At 44.8% G+C, this 19,052-nt stretch overlaps 1 protein-coding gene across 1 annotated transcript in view; it reads left to right on the plus strand.

The window, feature by feature from the left end:
- The first annotated feature begins 13,118 nt into the window (after window positions 1–13,118).
- NID1 (nidogen 1) overlaps window positions 13,119–19,052 on the plus strand; it is an 81,461-nt gene continuing 75,527 nt past the window's right edge. The window contains exon 1 of the mRNA XM_059170396.1: window positions 13,119–13,480. Coding sequence (XP_059026379.1) covers window positions 13,268–13,480 — 213 coding nt within the window. The 5' untranslated portion in view covers window positions 13,119–13,267. The remainder of the gene's footprint in view (window positions 13,481–19,052) is intronic.

Here is a 19,052-nt window from a genome sequence, read left to right on the forward strand (position 1 = left end):
GATGGGAGCAGAGCATCTAAGAACGTCAGCAAATTGTTTTCCACTCCACTGCCTCCAACAACTTGGGGAAAACTAACCAGCAGTGACCTTTTCAAATGACTTACGTTTATACAAACATTGTTCAGGGTAAAAATTATCTAAAGTAGAATTATTCCCTCTATCTAGACTAGACATTTCAATTAATACACATATCACACCCATAAAATTCCTTGGGATGTAGGTTAAAAGTCCATGCTACCCAAAGTGTGGTCTACAGACCAGAGCTAATCTGTTGGTGAATACCAGACTCAGCCAGGCAAGTACAGAATCTGAGAGCATCTGTGATTAGAAAGTTTTATAGCAGTCTGATAGAGTGATTTTATGTCTGTTCAATCTAATAATTAAATAAGGTGAGATTGAGTGGTTTGAAATTTTTTATTTTAATTTATTTTTCATTTTAATTGGGTTTTATAAAAGTATCAGTCCACGACAAATTGGGTGACATCCTTCATAACGGGCAGATTGAGAAGCACGCCTCCAGCTGGCACCTGCACTAGTGTGTTAGTGACAGTGTAGGTGTAGAGTCCTCTCTCCCATACCCTCGTTCCGGACCGGATTCCATATAAGGGCTCCCATCAGAGCAAAGTCCAGATCCAGCCTGCAAGCATTGGAAAAGCAGGGAATCCGGGTGGACAGTGCTGGGGAAGCTTGTGCCATCAGCTTGGAGGGTTTGGAGTATACTCTGTAGAGGGACTCTCTGTGATTGGTCCCCTATGTTGTGCTTGACCCTTCACGATGGTGCTTCTCTCACGTAAGATAAGTCTGGAGGTCACCAGTGCGGGCAGTGGGGCAGCTCCATGAGCTCCTCGGGGCCCTTGCAGAATGCTACAACACTCTCCTTGCGTGTGCCTCATGGTTTCAGTCAACTGCTGAGCTCTGGTTAATATCTGCATCCCAGGCAGCAGATGAAGGAAGGAAGGGGAACTTCCCAGGAGTCTTTCCCTATGTATATATAGAGAATACTTTTAAGAACCCATTGATTTTTATATTTATTGGCATGCATGATTTCTAGGCCAGTCCTTTTCCCACTGGGCCATTCAGCCATGTAGAACACATCGCTTCCCAGGATTATAATAAAGAGGGATTGAAATGCCCCTTCCTTGATCTGCTTCCATTGTATGGGTTCAAATTTTCTTTATTCTTTTTTTTTTTTTAAGATTTTTATTTATTTGAGAGCGAGAGATTACAAGTAGGCAGAGAGGCAGGCAGAGAGAGAAGGGGGGAAGCAGGCTCTCCACCGAGCAGAGAGCCGGATGCAGGGCTCGATCCCAGGACCCTGAGACCATGACCTGAGCCCAAGGCAGAGGCTTAACCCACTGAGCCACCTAGGCGCCCCCAAATTTTCTTTATTCTTATAAATTTTTGTGTGCATATGGGAATGAAGAGTTTGTAACCAGAATTAAATGGTCTGTAGTCATATCAGATGAAGGGCTAGTCCAAAATCTGTAAAGAACTTACCAAACTCAACACCTAAAGAACAAATAATCTAATCAAAAATGGGTAGAAAACATGAACAGACACACTTCTCCAAAGAAGATATCCAGATGGCCAACAGACATATGAAAAGATGCTCAACATCACTCAAAACCACAATGAGATGCTATCTCACACCAGTCAGAATGGCTAAAATTAACAAGTCAGGAAATGACAGGTGTTGACAAGAATGTGGACAAAGGGGAGCCCTCCTGCACTGTTGGTGGGAATGCAAGCTGATGCAGCCACTCTGGAAAACAGCGTGGAGTTTCCTCAAAAAGTTGAAAATAGAGTTACCCTATGACCCAGCAATTGCATTACTAGAGATTTACCCCAAAGGTACAAATGTAGTGATCCAAACCACAAGAGACTCTTAACCTTAGGGAACAAACTGAGGGTTGTTTGGGTAGTTGGGGGGTTGAGGGATGAGGTAACTTGGTGATGCACATTGGGGAGGGCATATGTTGTAATGAGCACTGGGTATTATAGAAGACTCATGAATCATAGACCTGTACCCCTGAAACAAATAAAACATTTTATGCTAATTAAATTTAAATTTAAAAAAATAAAATAAAACACATAAATACACACACACACACACACACACACACACGAAGTTCTGTAGATAGAAAATCCCACTGTATGGGAATTATCCTGAATGGAACCAGGAACCAGATGAGCAAACATGATCGCATGAACAGTTGCAAATCTTAAATTTTGATCAATGATTCTCTACCTAGTCAGTTTACCAGATTATCTTTTTTTTTTCTTTTCAGCATAACAGTATTCATTGTTTTTGCACCACACCCAGTGCTCCATGCAATACGTGCCCTCTCCAATACTCACCACCTGGTTCCCCCAAACTCCCCCCCTTCAAAACCCTCAGGTTGTTTTTCAGGGAAATTGGAAGGGGAGGTGAGCCATGAGAGCCTATGGACCCAGATTATCTTTTATTTATTTATTTATTTTTTTAAAAAGATTTTATTTATTTATTTGACAGAGAGAAATCACAAGTAGATGGAGAGGCAGGCAGAGAGAGAGAGAGAGGGAAGCAGGCTCTCAGCAGAGAGCCCGATGTGGGACTCGATCCCAGGACTCTGAGATCATGACCTGAGCCGAAGGCACCGGCTTAACCCACTGAGCCACCCAGGCGCCCCAGATTATCTTTTAAATTGCAAGCTGTACTTGCCTCCCCACCGCCTTCCCAGATCCTGTTACAAACACCCACCCCCAGGGTTTATCAGAATCTGTGGAAGGCGATTCAGACTCTCTTCCCCTCCTCCCTGCCTCGCACCTCTTAGTCCTTCCTGTCAGGAATCACTGTTCTTGTCCGTATGGAGTTTCTGAAAGCTGAAGAGGCTGCCGGCTGTTTAGGGAGGCTGTGGAAGAAAATCAGCATTATTTCAAAAGCCGAAATAAAAAGTTCACCATTGATGGGAGCTGTCCTTTTATATCTCTGTAATGGAGAGGACCCGTGTTTAAATACCTGGTCTTGCCTCCTGCTCCTTCAGTGTCCTTGGGCAAGGCATTTACTCTGAGTCTCAGTTTCCTTGTCTATAACGTGGGGATAAAAATACCGCAGAATAAATGAGATTGTGCCTACACTTTGCAAACCAGACTTCTCAGCCAAGATGAGGTGTTGTTAAAATCACTGACAAGTAGGGTATAGGAAAGAGATGAGTTCTTCTGGGGGGATCTGGGAAGGATTTTTGTAGGAAGTCCATCGGAGTTGGATCTGTACAAAAGTGAAAAGACATGCAGCTTATTCCTTCAGCACTGGTGACTTTTTTTTTTTTTAAAAGATTTTATTTATTTATTTGATAGAGAGAGAGATCACAAATAGGCAGAGAGACAGACAGAGAGAGAGATGAGGAGAAGCAGGCTCCCTGCTGAGCAGAGAGCCCCATGCGGGACTCGATCCCAGGCCCCTGGGATCATGACCTGAGCCGAAGGTAGAGGCTTAACCCACTGAGCCACCCAGGCGCCCCAGCGCTGGTGACTTTTGTCCGTGTCCTACCTCTCATCTCCCTTTGCCGTCACTCCCAACACTGACATACCAAGGACCATGAAAATGTTCACATCCTTATTACAGTTTATTACTTATAAAGTAATAATAATAAATGTAATTCACATTTTAATAAAGTTGATTTTTAAAACAAAAGATCACATCCTTTGACCTGGTGATCCCACTTTGGGGAAGAGGATTTCAGGAAATAATCCCCAGAGAGAAAGAGCAATATTTACTGTGGATGTGATTAACAAATAGCCAAAAAAAAAAAAAAAAAAAAAGAAACAACCTAAAGGCTAACAGTTAGGAAATGGTCAGATTAATTATGTTCTAACAAATGCGGTGCGTAGGAAATAATTATGAAAGCTATGTCACAACATGGAAAATCATTATATCATAGTGTTAACTGGAAAAAGGTGAATACAAAACAGTGTATAGTACTTTAGTGGCAACACTGTACAGAAATTTGCATATAATAGCCGCTTAACGTATGTTAAATAGCTGAGAAAGCATACATACCACAGCACCTGTGGCACCTGCCCTTGAAAAACATTTAAAACGTCTGTAGGAGCTTGTGCCCTGCTCCCAGGCCCACTGCCAGGGTGTGAGAAGACAGAGAACAAAAAGGAGAAAAATGAAAGAAACTAGATAAAGGGAGAAAAAAACCAAAACAGATAACAGAGGGAAAATACAATGGAGGCCAGGTGGGAATTAAAGAGAGGGTCACCGGGACCAGAGGGCTAGGTCAGCCCTCGCGGAAGGGGCTGTTTGCAGGTTAGTGTAAGGGGCGGAAGAAGTATGTGAATTTGGACAGAAAGTCATGTGAAACCCCAGATGGGGAAGGGTGTGGCCCACCATCTGGGCAAGGGCTGAGCTTGTGCGCATCCTGCATGGCTCAGCTCAAGTGGCTGCGGGGCTCTGGGTTCATCTAGTGTTTCTCAAAGACAAAGTTTTCCACGTGCAAATGCAAAAATGCGTTATGCTGAAATTGTTTGCTAATATTTCATGTTGGACCGTTCTGTGTTTTCGAAACAAGCATTACAGCAAAAAGTGAGCATACCTAATTCGATGAGAAGACAACAGAATTTTACTCTTTGTACTTATACCTTTCCAGTGATGATATCTCATTTAGTCTCACATGGGAATCATCTTGACTAGATTCATCTTGACTAGATAAATCATCCTTCTTGACTAGATTCGTTCCATTTTCAATGTTTTCCAAAACCAGAAGCAACCTTCTAATTCAGTGATGGAAATATTCTGTTGATTTGGTTGTTCCTTCCAGTTTTGATGAGCCTTCTGAATGACTTTCAGGTGCTTGCTAACCATCAAAAGCTCTTAACTCTGGTCAGTAGGGGCAACAGGTCTACCCCTGCTCACCCAGCTCTACCCACCCGAACCTGACGGTCTTAAACAGAGGGAGCCCATTCTTTCTGGGGAGCTTTATATCTGTGGTCCCCATACCCTGAATGCAGCCCCCAGGGTTGATCCCTACTAACAATGCTCCTTCTTCCCGTCCACATAAGGCTCCCTCACTTCTTCAGGCCCCTGTTCCAGGAGAAAAGGCACTGATGAGGACCTCCCTGATTTTCTATAATAAACAGAATGATTCTCACACCCACCCACATCACTCTACTCTTCAGTTTTCCCCATTTATTTTTATTCATAGCACTTCTGCCCATCACCCTTCACACAATATCTAAATGCTTATTTATTCCTTTATTGTCCATCTCCCCCCACTAGAAGATTTTGTTCTTGGGTGTGTCCCAATGCCTAGAACAGTGTCACGTACATAGTAGATACTCAATAAATAGTAATTGATGAACAATGATCAGTATAGCGTTCTGAAGGTATGAATATAAATGCTAGATAAAATTATTGAGGGGTCAATTAACCCACCAAAAAAGTCAAGCACCAGATAAGTGCCAGATACTTGAACGGGTGACCCCAGGGGGGTTGTGAAGTGGACCAACTGTGTCTTAAGTATCCTGGTTTTCTCAATCTCTTGTAATTTTTCAGCCTTCACTTGTATCCTTCTACTTCTTCTAGTCCCCTGAAATTCTCTCTGCTGTAGCAAAACATACTTTTACATGACTTACAAACTTAGGTGCCCTCTGATTTTAATTGGAAGAAAAACCTAAGTTAGACAAAATTAAAACCAGTGGGTAAATCAGTTGAAGAAGTCTTTTGTATCTTCTAAGATAATCCCCTGAAGGCAGTTGTCTAATCCACTTTACTGAAGGGTAAAGTATCCAGAGACACTATCTAATGCAACCTAGCCCCAGAAGGTACAAATAAGCACTAAGAGGTGACATGCAGCCCATTCCTCTGGCCTAGATTATCTGAAAAAGTTTTAGTTCAACATACTTACTTACTTTACCCTGCTAAGCGCACTTGATCTCAGAAAGATCTTACAAGTAAATGTGTTACAATTTTTTTCTTAATTTTGGAAGATCTGGTCCTTACCCACTTTGTTAAGTGGCTAGTGGGTCTCAGCATCAAATAGAACCAGAAGCCAAATGATGACTATTGCTCAATCACAGAACAACAACGAAATTTTTACAAATACAGTTTTGAGGATACTTGTGATCTAATTAGTTAAGACAAAGTAATGAGTCATCACGGTCTAACAACCTTCTTGCTCTATGACTAAGTGCGTTCAGTTATAGTGATGTACATTATAATCAATCAGTTACCACAATTTATGCTGAATTCATTTATTTATGCAAATTTGGCATGTTCAAGTTTGGTTATACTGAATTTGCCATGTGGGAATAAGACTTGATTAAGATTTAATAACAAAATAAAATTAAAAATGGTGCCTGGGTGACTCAGTCGGGGAAGTATCCAACACTTGATCTCAGCTCAGGTTTTCACCTCAAGGTTTTGAGTTCAAGCCTGTGTTGAGTTTCATGCTCGATGTGGAGCCTACTTAAAAAGAAAATTAAGAAGAAATAATACCTTTATTTACATTTGACTCAGATTGAATGCTATTTGACAATCTTAGGCCATGTGTATGACCCATCACAAATCTCTATTATTTTCTATTTATTTATTTATTGAGTATAGTCAACACACAATATTGCATTTGTTTCAGGTGTACAACTTAGTGATTTGACAAATTTATGCATTATGCTGTGCTCATCACAATTGCAGTTACCATCTGTCCTGTTAAATCACTATTACATATCATTGACTGTATTCCTTATATTGTGCCTTTTATTTCCATGAGTTATTCATTCCATAGACAGAAGTTATTCATTCCATATTCATCCATTTTTCCCAACTCCCCATCCCTCTTCCCTCTGGCAACCATCAGTTTGTTTTCTGTACTTATAGGTCTGATTCTGCTTTTGTTTGTTTATTCATTTGTTTAATTTTTTTAAGATTCTACTTATATGCAGAATCATATGGTACTTGTCTTTCTCAGTCTGGCTTATTTCAGTTAGTATAATATCCTCTAAGTCCACCCATGTTGGCTCAAATGGCAGGATCTTGTCCTTTTTTATAACTGTATAATATTTCAGCATGTGCATGGGTGTTATACTTTCTTTATCCATTTGTCTATTGATGGACATTTGGGTTGCTTCCATATCTTGGCTATTATAAATAAGGCTGTATTAAACATAGGGGTACATACATCTTTTCAAATTAGTGTTTTTGTTTTCTTTGGATAAATAGCCAGTAGTGGAGTTACTAGATCATATGATAGTTCTATTTTTAATTATTTGAGGAAACTCCACACTGTTTTCCACAGTGACTGTACCAGTTTACATTCCTATTAACAGTGCACAAGGGTTTCTTTTTCTCCATATTCTCACCAACACTTGTTATTTCTTGTCATTTCGATATTAGCTTTTCTAACTGGTGTAAGATGGTATCTCATTGTAGTTTTATTTGCATTTCTCTAATGACTGGTGGTATCAAGCATCTTTTCACATGTCTTGACCATCTGTATGTCCTTGGAAAAGTGTCTATTCAGATTTTCTGTCCATTTTTTAATTAGATTTTTTGTGTGTGTGTGTTGAGTTTTGTATGTCCTTTTTTTTCTTTCTTTTTTTTTAATTTTTTATTTTTTATAAACATATATTTTTATCCCCAGGGGTACAGGTCTGTGAATCACCAGGTTTACACACTTCACAGCACTCACCAAAGCATATACCCTCCCCAATGTCCATAGTCCCACCCTCTTCTCTTAAACCCCCTCCCCCCAGCAACCCTCAGTTTGTTTTGTGAGATTAAGAGTCACTTATGGTTTGTCTCCCTCCCAATCCCATCTTGTTTCATTTATTTGTATGTTCTTTATGTATTTTGGATATTAGCCCCTTTTCCGATATTACATTTGCAAATATCTTTTCCTATTCAGTAGCTTGTCTTTTTGTTTTGTTGATAGTTCCTTTTGCTGTGCAAAAGCTTTTTATTCTGGTGTACTCTTGACAGTTTAATTTTGCTTTTGTTTCCCTTGCTTTAGAAGACATATCTAAAAAAACGTTGCCATGACTGATGTCAGAAATTGCTCCTTGTGTTCTCTTCCAGAGTTTTTATAGTTTCAGGTCTCACATTTAGATCTTTAATTCATCTTGAGTTTATTTTTGTGTGTGGTGTTTAGAAAGTGTTTCTTTTTCATTTTTTTACACATAGCTATCCAGTTTTTTCCAGCCTTATTTATTGAAGAGATTATATTTTCTCCATTCTATATTCTTGACTCCTTTGTCATAGATTAATTGTGATAATAATCACATAGTTGTAGCCTTTACTTCTGGGCTTTCTGTTCTGTCCCATTGATCTATATGTCTATATTTGTGTCCACACCATCTTGTTTTCATTATGACAGCTTTGTAGTGTATGTTGAAACCTGGTATTGTGATACCTCCAGTTTTGTTTTTCTTTCTGAGGAGTTTTTGACTACTCAGGGTCTTTTGTGGTTCCATACAGGTTTAGGATTTTTTTTTGTTGTTGTTCTAATTCTGTGAAAAATGCTGTTGGTGTTTTGATAGGGGTTGCATTGAACCTGTAGATCGCTTTGGATAATATGGACATTTTAACATGATTGAGTCTCCCAATCCATGAGTATGGAGTATTTCTCCATTGATTGTGTCATCTTCAATTTCTTTCATCAGTGTTTCATAATTTTCAGCATATAGGTCTTTCACCTCTGGGTAAGTTTATTCCTAGGTATTTTATTCCTTTTAGTGCAATTGTAAATGGTATTGTTTTTAAATTCTTCTTTCTGCTACTGCATTATTAGTGTATAAAAACGCAGCATATTTCCATATATTTATTTTGTATCCTGTGACTTTACTGAATTAATTTATCGGTTCTAGTAGTTTTTTGGTGGAGTCTTATATATAGCATCACATTGTCTGCAAATAGTGCAGTTTAACTTCTCTACCAATATGGATGCCTCTAATTTGTTTTTCTTGTCTAATTGCTGTGGCTAAATCAGTATTTTTTCAATGAAAATTCTCGTGAGGCCTCTAAAATGAATATGGGTTATAATATCAAAAATCTTTGCTGTTCTTTCATACAGGGAGAGTAGAATGGTGGCTGCCAGGGGATGGAGAGTGGAGGAAATGGGAAAGTGTTGGTCAAAAGGCACAAAATTTCAGTTTATAAGATAAATTGTGGGGATATAATGTACCGCAAGATGACAGGAGTTAATAATGCTGTATTGTATATGTGTGTGTGTGTGTGTGTGTAAGTAGGCTTCATGCTGGGCATGAAGGGGGCATGAACTCAAGATGCTGAAGTAAGACCAGACATGAGACCAAGAGTCAGATGTTTAACCAACTGCCATCCAGACAACCCACTAAGATAGTAGATTTTAAGTGTTCTCATTGCACACATAAAAAAGGGTAACTATGTGAAATGATAGATGTGTTAATTACCTCAGTTCGGGTAATCATTTCCCATATGGATGTCAAATCATTACATTGTACACCTTAAATGTATACGATTTTTGTCAATTTTACCTCAATAAAGAACGGGGAAAAATGATTATCATATGAAAATCCATTGTTAGAAAGTGATAATTAAGAATAGGAGACGAGAAGCCATAAATATAAACTTTTTGGATCAATCTCCTAATAGTTTCCTATGATATCGCCTTGCAATGAACATTGTTTTGGAACCTGATATAGTTACAGAAGTACTCTCACAAATTATCATCTTCCTTTGTTAGAGGATGGTTATTTCATTTATGTTGTCTTTATCTGAGATCAGAATTGAGGTTAAATTGTTTAAAATATTGATCATCTTACTCACAAATCAGGTGAATTTCCCTTGAATTGGAACACTAACAAATTTATTTCTACGTAACATCTAGTAAACAAATAAATAAATTAAAAAATAAGTAAATAAATAAATAAATAAATAAAATAAATAAACATATATGGTCCTCCGTGACCATATATGGTCAGTGGCGAAAGCTCACAGGAGAATGAAATTACAACAGATATCTTTTTCAGTGAAATAGCTAGTTGAGCTATTTCCCCACCCAGTTGCCTGGACTTTTGTCTGAATAAACCACACAGAAAGTTTAACATATAGATATAACCTGCTTCCTGAATTTTGTCTTCCTGTCTCATCCGGAAGATAGCACTCAGTGAAAAAGTACGAGTCTCTCAGTGCTGGGTTTAATAAAAAATAATTTTAAAAAACCCTGGTGTCATGCTACGCCAGATATCAAATGTCTTTTTAAAGTACTACTGAGTTTTCAAACTATTAACTTTTATCAATGTCAACACAGCATTAGATGAGGTTCTGTGAACTCTGGAAAAGAACAGAACACATGAGCCTTCCCCCAAAGAGCTTATATGGGGGTCACATGAAACAACTAGAAACAAATACATAATTATTATATACACTTAGAAAATGACCAGGACATGACATAAAATTAAATATTCTGTGATGAAGATTTTGTATTTAAATGTATTTAAAACTAGAAATCCTAAAGGAGTGGCTGGCATCCAGCCCAGGTTGTCCCAGTCAGAGGCACAGTGTAGATGTCACATTCCCCAGTCCCAAGTAACATGCAATGAGTGCAGGCTATAAATAGGAAAAGGCAGACAGTTTACAGTATCTACTAGTCTTAGTTGAGCAAGAGCATTCTGATGAAATAAATGAACACACAAACGGAGCACGAACATAATGTAGAAACAACAAAGTCAATACAGCTTTGGATGGCAACTGAGGGAGAAACCTCTCCTTTTCTAGAAAGTCAGAAGGGTGTGGCAGAAAGACTATGAGCTTTGGTTTCAGGTACAGTGAAATTTGAAAACTTTCAAATCCGGGCTCTTGCACGAACTATAAAACTGGGCGCATTATCTAACCTCTGCAAATCTCATCTCCCCACATCTGCTTGAGGCTACTAACTTCAGCAGCTGATACGGCATTAATTCTGTTCAAATGAGTTAACATCTCACCGTGTTACTGTTAGTCTCTCTGTCTTCTTCAATAGATTGGGAGCTGCTCCCAAAAGGGATTTTGTCCTAAGGGGCTTGGTGCTTTGAACCAGGACACTGGAGAAGGCTCTCTCTCACTCTTGCATGAGCCGAGGAAAATCCCATGAGCCAATAGGAGCTTTGGAAGCTGTCTGAGCACCAAAAACGGAGAGAATTCGTGAGGGGGGTGAGAGCATTCCAGGCCCGAGCAACAGCTTCTGCTTCAGCAGCTCTGAAATGAGTCAGAAGGTGGGGGTTTGACGGACGAGATTCTGAGGCCCAGGCCGTTAGAGGCTTGCGGGGTGTTCTGGGCCCGTGCCGTGTGCAGGTGAGCACAGAGGATGAGAGGAGCCTCCAGACAGAGTCCTTGGCAATTGGAATGAGCAGTGCTGGGGACCTGGAAGCCCAGAAATGCTGCTGTTGAAGCTCCAGACAGCCAGTCAGGAAGTGCTTCTGGGGTGGGGGACAGGAGGTCCCAGCGCTGCAGTTCCGGAGGGAGTTGAAGGAAACAGATTGCGGGCAGCATTAGTCACTTTTTAATGAGAGGGAAAAATGCAATACAAAAGCCATTGAATGTAGTGGTTAAGGTGGTCCTGAGGCTGAACCATGTGGGTCACTTGCAGGCTTCAGCTGTGTGACCTTAGCAAAATGATTTAGACCTCTCTGAATCACTATGCCCCTCCTCAGTGAAATGGGGATGGTCTCTGTCTCCTAGGGTTATTAAGGTTGCAAAACAAATTGACACATGCAGAAACTTAATAAATGTTTTCCGTGCTGGCTAATGGACTTAAAAGAAAAAGACATCCAGAGTCGATCAAAGACTTTATGTTTCAAGGGTGGATTTCATTTGCTTTTTATGTTTTTTACTGGTTCGGGACTCATGCTCCTTAAGTATTATATTGCATTTGCTGTTTATTGGGAGACTTCTTTCAAATTGGGTCCCAGGTCCTTAATTTTAGATGGTGACGGGCAGCAAAAGTGTCCTGTTGACCTCTCCAGGTTAAGAAGTCTGGCAGCAAACGAATATCCAAGTTGCACTGCTCCTGGTTGTCCACCCTGACTTCAAAAGACAGCCCGGTGTTGCAGTCCTGCAGGGTTAAAACCTTACACCCAATTCTAACTTCTCTCCCTAACCCCCATATCAAAATCATAACCAGGTCTCAGTCTTTCTTTCATTGTAATGGCTCTTAGGTTCAATACTCCTCAATTTCCACTTTTTCCTTTCGCAGGGCCCCCCACCCCTGTTTCCCTTTCAACAGACCTCTGATGACTTCCCAAAGCCAAATTAATGATCAACCCGTTAGTTAGGACACCACTGACGTGCTTTATCTTCCTTGGTCGGGAATTCTCCATCGTGGCTCTCTGAGTGTTAGAGCGAGTTCAGATTGCTAGGTTTGGTATTAAGGCTTCCCGTCCAACAGCCATTCTCCAAATTCTCAGCTGGGGGATGGTGCCTTGACTCAAAGCAACCCACCCACAGCTCCACCTTCCAGAACGCCCCTTCCCTAGCCTCCTGAGGAAATTCCATCCCTTCCAGAAGACCTGGTTTGATCCCCACACCCCCCAGGAAGCTCTCCTTGGCCCATTATTCCATCCCTAAAATCCTTTATTACTTGGGGACCCCACCACCCCTCACACCACATCATCTTACACATTCGTGACTTGGTCTCCGAGGGTGGGACCGCATGTTTTGGCCGAACTTCCATGTCACCAAGCAGAGATCTGGCCTCAATAACGTTGAGAAACGGGATGGATAAAGGAACACGCTCCTGGTCCAGCCCCTTCTTACTCACTCGGCACCTACTCCCTCAGCCCAACAGAGTCTGACACAGCGAGTCCGACCTCCGGACGCCGCCAGGAGCACCGGGGGCGACAATGTTCCTGAAACCGGAGCATTTCCACGCAGCCCGCCCTCTGCCTTAACCCTGACCCGAGGACCGTGGCACAAAGTCCCGCGCCCTGCTCTTCCGTGGCAACTGGGCTGGTTTAGGGAATCGCAGCCACCAGCGCGCGTGACCCCGCAGGGTCGAGGGCGACGCCGCGGGAGCCGCAGGGGGATTCGGCGGCGCCCCTCGCCCTCCCCCTCGCGGCCATTGGGCAGCCTGGGCGGCGCGCCCTGTGGACGGGGCGGGGCGCTCCCCATCTCCCCTCGCTCCCCTCCCCTAGTTCCTGGGGTGGGGACGTCTGGAGGGGGGAGGCGCGTAGGGGCTGCAGAGGGGCGTCCGGTTACGTCTCCGCCTTCCCCAGACTGGCCCGCGGAGCCGCCAGGTTTGCAGGACTTCGGTTCGGGAACGCGGGGGCCGCGATGCGCCGGAGCGGGGCTGCGTGGACGCGGGCGCTGCTCCTACAGCTGCTGCTGGCGGGGCCCGGGGGCTGCCTGAGCCGCCAGGAGCTCTTCCCGTTCGGCCCGGGACACGGGGACCAGGAGCTGGAGGCGGGGGACGACCGCGTCTCCTCAGCCCTGGAGCTGAGGCGGCCGCTCCGCTTCTTCGACAAATCCGGCATCGACTCAGTCTACGTGAGTGCGACCTCCAGGGCGGGCGGCGGGGGCCGGCGGGGGAGGAAGGCACTGGGCCGAGCCGCCGTCGGAAGGGTGGCGGGGGCGGACGCGGAGGCCCGCGGGGTCGGACGGACGTGGGCGTAGTGGGCGGGGGCGCGGGGTCTCCGGGCCCTCGCGGGCTCCCGGCCTCTCCCGGGCGGCCGACGTCTCCGCGCCGCCTGGCCGCTGCCGCCGGAGGAGCACGCGGGTGTGGGGAGTCCCCGTCTGCGCGGCCTCGCGCGCTCCATGCCCGACCGGGAAACGCAGGCATCGCGGGACCCCGGGACCCCGGGCCGAGTCTGCCCTTCGGCAGCTGTGGGCGGCCCCGCCGCCGGGAAGTCGGGCCTCGTCTCGCCGCTGTCCTGGGCCTGCGGGGACCGGACGCGGCCCGGGAGGAGCCCGGCGCGGGCGCGGAGCCTTCGCAGGGCAGAGGCCGGAGCGGGGTCCCGGACGGCGCGCGGGCCCTAGGACTTGCGTGGGTGCGGGGGCAGGGAAAGACCGCGGGAGCGGGCGTCTGCGCGCGGACCCCGGACCTGTCCTGGCAGCGAGTCCGCTCCCCGCTGAGCTCGTTTCAGTCCAGAGTTTCGGTCTGGGAAAGCTGGGCGACCCGGAGGTCCAGTCTCCTGTAGCAGAGCGTTGTCACCATGGGGGGCCCCGCCGGGGAGCGGACCCGGGTGGCCTTTAGCTCTTTGGAGCCCTCTCAGGACTGGCCGGGCCCGGGGACGCTGTCACCTCGGTGAAGTCTTCCGCGCCGCCGCCTTCCCCAGCCGCTCGCCCTGTGGATTTCATAGAACGCGGTGCGCATTCCAGAGACTGGGCGGGGGGGCCGGGGCAGACAGGGGCTGGAGTCTGTCCTGCCATTATATTTTTAATTACATAAACTAAAATCTGCAGGATTGCCCAGGAAGTCATTATGTTGAAATCCAGATAAAAATATTAAAACAAAAAGTGCCTGAAGTAATAATATATGTGCTTACTCTAAAAAAAAAAAAAAATTAGTTTTTATTTGAGAGAGTGAGCGAGAGAGAGAGAGAGAGAGAGAGAGCACGCAATCAGGAGCGGTGGAGGAGAGCAGAGGGAGAGGGAGAACCAGCCTCCGAGCTGAGCGGGGAGCCGGATGCGGGACTCCGTCCCAGGACTTCCAGATCATGCCCCGGGCCCAAGGCAGACCCTTAACCAACTGTGCCACCCAGGCACCCCATATGTGGTTATTTCTAACGTTATTAAATAGGTGTAACAATGTGTCCAGTGGGGGGGGGGGGTCAGATAATTACTTTATTTTCAACATTGTCTGGACAGTAAACAGTATTTGAAGACACCTGCCCTGACTAAAACGTGACATGCGAATATCTGGGACTTCTCTTTGTGGTGAGGTCATTAAGAGTTACTGCTATACTTTGTTGCCTGCATTCATAATGGAAGGAAATGCTAAATACCAGTTAGGGGTTATTGAAAATACAATTCTTTTTTTCCTTCTTAACAGACCCACTGAATTCTTTTGTTAAATTTGGGACCTCCTCCCCCTTTATTTGTGGCATCAGACTAACCACATCGCATTCTAAAAACCTAGAAAAATCTATTGCTAAAAAAGGATTTCCGGTCAAACCCTACCTTCCAGGTCCCCTAGGTTTAATCTGCATTTCAATGAGAAAATCCCAGAGCACTGTTGGATGTTCTGTCTGCCAAGGGTTGGGTTGCCAGGAAACTGAGTCTGAAATGGAGATCAGCAGGCAGGTTATTTCACTGGGAGGGGTGAGCCCCTCACATCCACACCTCTGGAGGGGAGGGAGGTGCAGAGGGACTGAGCTGAGGCTGACTCTGAGTGGCTGGCAGTCCAGGCACAGGGTTCAGCCAACCCTGGGAGCTCTGAAGTGAGATGGCTTTCCCAAGCTTTGAGGTATGAGAGGACTCACGGTGCCTCACAGTGATCGGTTGGTTGATCAGTCAGTCCTTGGATGAGGGCTGCCCTGGAAGGAAGAGTGGGCTGGTCGAGGCAGTCCTCAAAGAGGACTGACAAGGGAGGGCTACATGAGTCCAGGGGGGCCCAGTGTGATGGCCGGAGTGGACAGGGGAATGGATGGGAATGTGCTCAGGAGCTAGGTGGTCTGTACCATCCTGGGCACCTGGCTGAGGGAATGAACGGTCCCCGAGAAGGAAAACAATTATTGGGTGAATGTATCTCCTTGTGTCAGGGACTTGCTAGTTTTAGGTTATTTACTCCTCAAAACAACCCGCCTTTCAGATGAAGAAATAATAATATTCTTTTCAGATGAAGAAATAATAATGAACACTGGTCCCAGAATTCCAAAATCCTGCCAGATGTTTCCACCCAAATGCCTGTGTGGTCCCTTGAGGTTCCACGTGGTAAACCGAGAAGTACTCATGTCCCTCCTCCCCCCAGCTACTGTCACTACCACTTGCTTTTCCTTGCTCACAGTGCCTTGTGAGGGTTCTTACATTGCCTCTAGGCTGCCTTATGCCATCCCTTTATCCATTTATTCTGCAAATACTTATCAAGAGCCAGGCACTATTTTAGGCACTTAAAATACAAGTGACCAAAACAAAAAATCCTATCCTCAAGAAGTTTATGTTCTAGCAAGGGAATGGGACCAAGAAAATAAACAGCAAACATAATAAAGTAAATTATATAGTATTTTAGTAGGTGATATACCACAAATGTCAGGGGTCTGGGAAGGAGTGGGCAGTTGGGTGGGAGTCTGGAATTTAGAAGAGAATCCTAGACTTTGACTATAAACTTGGAAGTCCTTGGCATATAGATGGTATCTAAAACAAGAGAACTAAATGAACCCCACCATGGGAGAATATGTAGATAGATAAGGTCCCAGGGGGCCTCCAACAGATCAGGGAGAAGAGGAGACGGCAGTGGGCAGTGGAGGCTGACAGGGCTATGCAACGAGGAGGAGTCCTGGAAGCCAAGTGAGGAAAGTGTGTCAAGAGGGAGAGAGTGAACCGTCATGTTAAATGGGCCCCAAAGGTGGGGAATGCGAGTTGCCTGTTGGCTTGAATAACATGGTGCTCGGTTCCCCACGATGCCTTCACGTTCATGGCAGGCCTTCCCATCTGTATCTTTCATGTCGTGTTGGCAATGACACTTGCCAGCTTCTTTTCAGCTTCTTTAGTGCTCCCCGCACCCCCCCCCCCCCACAATCTTGACTTCAGAAGACCGTGGGCTCTTTGGCTTGGGTTCAGAGCCTCAGTCTACCATTGTGGCTTCATTTCTAGCTTTGTCTTAACCCTTTGCAGAGAGGAAATTATGCCTTACTTTTGCCCTTTGCTTATTCTTTTATTCCACTTCACTTACCTCTTACCTCTCAGATTCTTTCCCATTCTCTCAGAGTCAACGCAAGTCCTTCCTCCTTCCTACCTGACTCATGCCAGCGACTGCATTCATCTCTCAGTCCTTAAACTCTCCGAACGCCGGTGCTGTCTGATTTGGAGCTTAACTATTGACAGATGTTCGTCTGTCTTCATTTTCATTTTAACTGTTCACCTGGACTATCAGTAGGTGATGTAGAAAAAGGGAGGTCTCTGCAGCCCGGTATGTGTGGTCTTGACTCTCCCTTCTGCCACTGACTTGTGGATTCTGGAGAAGTTATCCAGCCTCTGAAAGCCGTGGTTTGTTCATCTGGAAAACAGAGACATCACTGCCTTTCCCGTGAAGTTTTTTGAATATCCCTGAATTAATGTATTGAAACTGCTTATGTGTGGTAATGTGCTCTCAAACTACAGGCTTTCTTCTGCATTGATAGCTGAGAGTGTGTGTGTGCGTGTGTGTGCGCACATGCGTGTGTGTGTGTGTGTGTTTAAAGTCAAAACCTTCATTCTCTATTTTATTCTTGTTAGTACTTTGGTGCTATATATATTTTTTTAAAGATTTTATTTATTTATTTGACAGACAGAGATCACAAGTAGGCAGAGAGGCAGGCAGAGAGAGGAGAAAGCAGGCTCCCTGCAGAGCAGAAAGCCCGACGCGGGGCTCGATCCCAGGACCCTGAGATCATGACCTGAGCTGAGGGCAGAGGCTTAACCCACTGAGCCACCCAGGCGCCCCGGTGCTATATTTTTGATGTAACTTTTGAGAAGGACATTTCGAATGTAACAGGCTCGTGCTGGCTCTGTCAGAGGCTTCTACAAAAACATGCCTCTTGTACTTTTACACACAAATGTGCAGAACCATAACATCTGTCAAGGTGAAAACTCCCTGGATTTTTTTTTTTTAAAGATTTTATTTATTTATTTATTTGAGAGCTCGAGCGTGGGTGCACGAAAGAGAGTGCAAACATGGGGAGGGGCAGAGGCAGAGGGGGAAGCAGCCTCCCACTGAGCAAGGAGCCAGACAAGGGACTCCATCCCAGGACCCTGGGATTATGACCTGAGCGAAGGCAGAGGCTTAACCCACTGAACCCCCGGGCTCCCCAGCTCCCTGGAATTTCTTAATGTATGGGGACGTACAGCAAGGCAAGAGAAAGCATCCTGTACAAATAGTGTTTCAGCTTTCAGGCCATACACTGTGTTTCTAGTGTAACTGGAGTGCAACTTACCTATATAAACACAGACTGGAAGCACCAGCTCTTTAAATTACTTTCGACCTCATAAACGGAGCCAGTCTGTTCCATGGAGGTAACGCTGGTGCTGGTGGCACCTTGAACCCCCAACCTCGAGATAAGGAGTCATGTGCTCTACCAACTGAGCCAGCCAGGCACCCCATAGTTCAACTTATAACTGAGGCCAAATCCCTTCATTTCTCACCCTCTTGTTGTTTCTGGTCTTGTTACTTATAAAATGGAGAGGCTTGACAAGATTAGCTCTGAACCCCATTTAATTCTGGATTTTTAAAAAAGATTTTACTTATTTTTTTGACAGCAAGAGAGGGAGCAGAAGCTGGGGCGGGGGGCGCCTGGATGGCTCAGTGGGTTAAGCCTCTGCTTTCTCCTCAGGTCATGATCCCCCTGGGATCGAGCCCGGCATCGGCATCGGGCTCTCTGTTCAGCGGGGAGCCTGCTTCCTCTCTCTCTCTCTGCCTTCCTCTCTGCCTGCTTGTGATCTCTGCTGTCAAATAAATAAAATCTTAAAAAAAAAAAAAAAAGAAAAAGAAGCGGGGGAGTGGGAGAGGGAGAAGCAGGCTTCCTGCTGAGCAGGGAGCCCAATGCCAGGCTCCATCTCAGGATGCTGGGATCATGACTTGAGCAGAAGGCAGATGCCTAATGAGTGAGGCACCCAGGCGCCCCAGAGTTTGGATTTTTAATATTCTTTGAGTGACCCAGTGTTGAATAGTTACAGGCACTATTTCAAGACACTGGATATTATTTCTTGTAAGATGCAGTGCAATGTTAGGATAGGCCACCTGTTCATGCAGCAAACACTTCATCGGCCGCCTGCTGTTCCAGGCACCGTGCGAGGCTTCAGAGATGCAGACTGAAACATCAGCTTGTTTCTGCTCTCACGGAGTTTTCAGCCTGCTGGGGAAGACGGACATTAAATCGATAACTGGCCAATTGCCCCTGTGATGTGTGCTACAAGGGAGAAGTCT

The sequence above is a fragment of the Mustela lutreola genome, chromosome 4 (assembly GCF_030435805.1).
Source record: "Mustela lutreola isolate mMusLut2 chromosome 4, mMusLut2.pri, whole genome shotgun sequence".
In the NCBI taxonomy this organism is placed as follows: Eukaryota; Metazoa; Chordata; class Mammalia; order Carnivora; family Mustelidae; genus Mustela; species Mustela lutreola.